This window comes from Ochotona princeps, chromosome 10, assembly GCF_030435755.1.
Source record: "Ochotona princeps isolate mOchPri1 chromosome 10, mOchPri1.hap1, whole genome shotgun sequence".
Taxonomy (NCBI): domain Eukaryota; kingdom Metazoa; phylum Chordata; class Mammalia; order Lagomorpha; family Ochotonidae; genus Ochotona; species Ochotona princeps.
The window spans coordinates 72,860,010-72,864,833 of record NC_080841.1 but is presented as its reverse complement, the minus strand read 5'-3'; the positions used below and the strand labels follow the sequence as shown (position 1 = coordinate 72,864,833).

General features: G+C 65.0%; 1 protein-coding gene across 1 annotated transcript; it reads right to left on the bottom strand.

Moving 5' to 3' along the window:
* Positions 1-1,183: 1,183 nt before the first annotated feature.
* FZD8 (frizzled class receptor 8) lies at positions 1,184-4,553 on the bottom strand. The gene has a single exon (XM_058669617.1). It carries the CDS (start codon positions 3,931-3,933, stop codon positions 1,837-1,839), a length of 2,097 nt encoding a protein of 698 aa, XP_058525600.1. The 5' UTR covers positions 3,934-4,553; the 3' UTR covers positions 1,184-1,836.
* Between the last annotated feature and the right edge of the window lie 271 nt (positions 4,554-4,824).

Here is a 4,824-nt window from a genome sequence, read left to right as displayed (position 1 = left end):
GCATCTGCTACTTTCCGTTGCCTTTAGAAGGCTGGGTTTAGGGAAAAAACAAAAGCAAGAAAAAAAAAAAAAAAGAAAGAAAAACTTGCCAGGGTTGGGTCAATAGAATTTAGGCACAGAGTTTTTTTTTTTTTTTAATAAAGAAAAACTTGTAGTTTATAATAGTTCATGGGTTCAATTAGGAGGGAAAAAGAAGGGAGTTTTGTAATGCAATTGTCCAGGGAAGGAAAATGCTTTAAATTGGGGATTATGTGAAGGAACCCCCTGTGGGGCATTCAGAGTGCGCCGGCGGCGGGAGCCCCAGTTAGGCCGGCTAACAAAGCCAGGGAAAGCTGCTTAAAAGGCGGAGCGGATTGGGCAGCGGGTCCACGCGGAACTGTTACAAGTCTTCCTGTCGCCCGGCTCCCTCGCCTTTTTAAAGGGAAAAGTCCTCCGCGCCTTTAAAGGCACAGTGCAAAGGGCTCCGAAGTGGCCAATGGGTCCGCCTGGGGAGGAAAGGCAGCGGCAGGCAGGGGAACCTCAGACTACACCAGCGCTCTGGGAGAGGGAAGATCAAAGTTTCTCAAACTCAAAAGCCCGAAAGTTTCCTACAGACGAACCCTATTCATCTGGCTGCTCTTCGGGGATGATGTGCCCCACCACTGGACAGACAGGTAGAAAGCTCAACAATCGCCAGCCTTCTGCAAATTCAACTGCCTTCTGCTCAAATAAATTAGCTTAGTCTCCTCAGAGAAATAATAGCTCCCCCACCCCGCCCTTCCTCCTCCAGGAAGAGCAGCACCCTGGGGCCTCACAAGCATTCATTATTAAGATGTTCACCCGTGGGCTGAAGGCGTCCAGAGCGCCTGCCCCACGCCCTGCCGCTCTGGGGAATAGCCTAGGCGCTGTCCTGCGCTCCCCTGGACGCCACCCCATGGGGGTGGGGTCTGGAGACCCAGAGTGACCGGGTACAGGAGGGAGTCGCCAGGCCCTTGGCAGGCAAAGTGCCAGGTCCCCCCACGAAGGTGAGAGCTGTGTGGAAGCAGCAGTGAGCCCCACCTGCAGTCCTGCAGCCATCCTGAGTGTGCCAACAGCTCGGGTGCAGGACTTCCACGGTGCCCAAGGCCAGCTAGAGGTGGGCTAAGCGGGAGAACATCCCCTCAGGAGTGGGTGGGAGTAGAGAGGGGCACAAGGTGTTCAATCACTTCTCAAAAGTCATTTTATTGACAAAATAGAATACTTATATTTGTTCTTACAGGGGGTAACCTCTAAACTTTTTACAAAAAACATGTACACGTTGTATAGCTTTGGATATCTACATATGGTACACATTTGTACAATTTAACAAATAATTATATAAATACATCCTCTAATGTAACAAACCCGTATTTACTTGTAGGGTGGATAATTAAGACATTGCTTGCTCGTTTATTTAAGGCATGTGCCCGGTCAGCGGTCGCAGTCACTCCCCTCTGCTTCCAGACCCTTCCATGCTTAGGGTTTTCCGGCACGAGAACCCAGGGGTCCAGCAGAGAGGAGGTGGCGGTGGGGGCGGGGGGCTGGGTGTCCTTTGGGAGCCGTCAGTAGCTCCAGTCTCCAGGTTAGCGAAGGGCTCCAGACCCAGGGTTGGGGAACGCGGACCGCTGCGAAACCACCCTCGGGGATCCCGTTGGGAGGAGGAGCTGCTCCGACGCGGTGGAGGGAGGTGGGGCTGCGTGGGGGCGCGGCTGTAACGCCAGGTTCTCAGCGAGTCCTGGAGGTCCCAGCTAATGGATACCATTAAGAGTTCATTATCATGCTAATAGCAGTCAACAGCGGGGAAGCCGGGAGGGAGGCCCCCATCATCACTTGGGGCGCTCAAACCTGGGACAGGGGCATCTGCTTCGGGTAGGAGCCCGAACTGGCCGTGCCCGAGCGCCAGGTCAGGCCGGTGCTGACGTCGCTGTAGAGCGAGCCCCCGCCCCCTCCGCAGCCCGGGGGTCCCCCGCTCCCCGCCGCGCCGCCGCCGCCACCACCTCCTGCAGCCCCCGGTGCGCCCAGGCCCGCGCCCCCGCCGCCAGTCGCCGCCGCGCCCTTGCTGGCCCAGCAGCAGCGCGTGCAGAGCGCGCGCCACGACTCCAGCGTCTTGCCGGACCAGACCCAGACGCCCGACGTGATGCCCACGACGAGGCACATGAAGTATTTGAGCATAAAGACGGCGTAGTCGGGCCTGCGCGCCTGGTCGGGCTGCAGGTCCCGCAGGCACGGGCAGTTGTGAGTGGCTTCCCAGCGCGGTCGGTTGTGCTGCTCGTAGAAGAGGCAGGCGACCACGACGGCGGCGGGCACGGTGTAGAGCACGGTGAAGAGGCCCAGGCGGATCATGAGTTTCTCCAGCTTGTGAGTCTTGGTGGGGCCGCCCTGCTGCTTGATGACCGAGCGGATGCGGAAGAGCGACACGAAGCCGGCCAGCAGGAACATGGTGCCGATGAAGAGGTAGATGACCAGCGGCGCCAGCACGAAGCCGCGTAGGTTGTCCAGGCTCTGGTTGCCCACGTAGCAGATGCCCGCCACCGGGTCGCCGTCCACCGAGCTGAGTGCCAGCACGGCGATGGACTTGACGCTGGGCACAAGCCAGGCGGCCAGGTGGAAGTACTGCGAGTAGCCAGCGATGGCCTCGTTGCCCCACTTCATGCCAGCTGCCAGGAACCAGGTGAGCGACAGGATGACCCACCAGATGGAGCTGGCCATGCCGAAGAAGTAGACGAGCAGGAAGACGACGGTGCATAGCGCGGGGCCCGTGGTCTCGTAGCGCACGTGCTGCTCCACGGCGCCCAGCTCCTCGTACTCGCTGCGCCCGCCCGCGCCCCCCGCGCCCCCAGCCGCCGCCGCCGCTGCCGCCGCGCTCCCGGGCCCGCCCGCGGCCCCCGCGCCCGGCGCGCCGCCGCTGCACGCCACCTTCTCGTGGCCGGCCACTAGGCGCACCAGGTAACCGACGGACACGAAGAGGTAGCAGGCCGAGAGAAAGATGATGGGCCGCTCGGGGTACTTGAAACGCTCCATGTCGATGAGGAAGGTGGACACAGTGGCAAAGGTGGACACGAAGCACAGCACGGACCACAGGCCGATCCAGAAGACGGTGAAGGCGCGTTCGTCCTGGCTGAAGAATGGGTTGTGGCACGGCAGCGCGCAGTTGGCGATCTGGCCCGTCTTGACGCGGTTGTAGAGCGGGTGCCGCTCGCTGGACACGCTCACCATGGGCGCCCGGCACTGGCAGCCCGACTCGCAGGGCGCCGCGCTGCCGCCAGAGGGCCGCGCTTTGCCGCCGCGCGCGGGGGGCGCCGCGGCGTCCCCGCCGCCCCCGCCGCCCCGACCGCGGTGCGGGGGCCGGGCTCCCGGCGGACGGCCGTGGCCGCTGCCCGAGGGCTGCGGCGGCTGCTCGCCCGGAGGCGGCGGCGGCGGCGGCGGCGGGGGCGGCGCGCGGCGCGGCGGGCTGGGCGCGGCTGTGGTGAGATCGGTGCGGTTGTAGTCCATGCACAGAGTGTCCGGGGTGCCCTGCTCCGGCAGGCGGTCGCAGCGCATGCGGTCGGGCCAGGCGAAGCCGTATTGGCGCATGAGCGGCGCGCAGCCGGCCTTGGCGCGCTCGCACACGGCGCGGCAGGGCGGCAGTGGCTTCTTGTAGTCCTCCAGGCAGATGGGCGTGTACATGGAGCACAGGAAGAACTTGAGGTCGGGCGAGCACTGGATCTCCACCAGCGGCCAGAACTGGTGCACCTCCAGGCCCGCCTCGTCCTGCGTGTCGTGGTTGAACTGGTTAGGCATGTACGTGTAGTTGTAGCCGATGCCCTTGCATAGCGGCACGGTGATCTCCTGGCACGCCAGCTCCTTGGTCGAGGCGGCCGCAGCGCCGCTCGAGCGCTGCAGCAGCGCCAGCGCGGCCAGCAGCGAGGTCACTTCCAACAGGTAGCTCCACTCCATGCTGCGCGCCCTCGGGTCTCCCCCCGCCGCCAGCGGGGCCGGCGCCTCCTCCGCCTCCTCCTCTCCGCTTCGCCGCAGGCCCGCGCTCAGCTCTCGCGGAGCAGGGCGGCCCGGCCCCGGCGCATCGCCCCGACTCGTTCGCTCGCTCGCTCCCCCTAACGCGCGCCGGGCCCCTCTGCGGCTGGGACGCTGGCGGGCTCGGGGCGCAGCGGCGGCGGGTGGCGCCGCAGCAGCAAGTTTCCGCCCGGGCCGCAGTCAAGATGGCTGGGGACGAGCTGCTTGCTGAACCGGGGCCCGCTCAAGCCCGGAGGGCTCCCCTCGGGCTCCGGGTTCTCATGCTCGCCTCCAGCCGAGGTCGCGAGCGGACAGGATCCGCCTTTGCCCGAGGCCGCAGCCGCCGCTTTCTTCCTCCGTGCGTCCGCCTGGCCAGCCGTTTGCTCCTTCTCTGCCTGCGGTGCAAATCCGCGCCGCGCTCTGTAGCGGCCCAGCCGGTTCCTCCTCCGAGCCTGGTGTGCGCCCCGAGCTCTCTCCGGAAGCTCAGCGGACACCTGAGTGGCACGTCCGGCCCAGCCGCCGCCGCTTCGGCGGGAGCAGTGCCCTTCGCCCAACTTCCCGGCTGCGGCCCCCGAGCACCGCGCGCCCGCCTCATGAATATTTATACAGCCCTGGCGCAGCTCCTCCCCGAGCGCACACCAATCGCCGGCGGCCGGGGCGGGGTCGGCGCGGGGGCTGCTCCGCCTTCTGCCGGCTGGCGGGCTGGGGGGGCCCTGCGCGCTCTGCGGGCGGTCAGTGCGGGTCACCTTGGGCTTGACCGTGGAGAGCGCCGCGAGGGCCGCCAGCAGCTCCCCGGCGACCCTTTCGGCCGCGCCATTCCCGAGGCTGGCCCTGGGG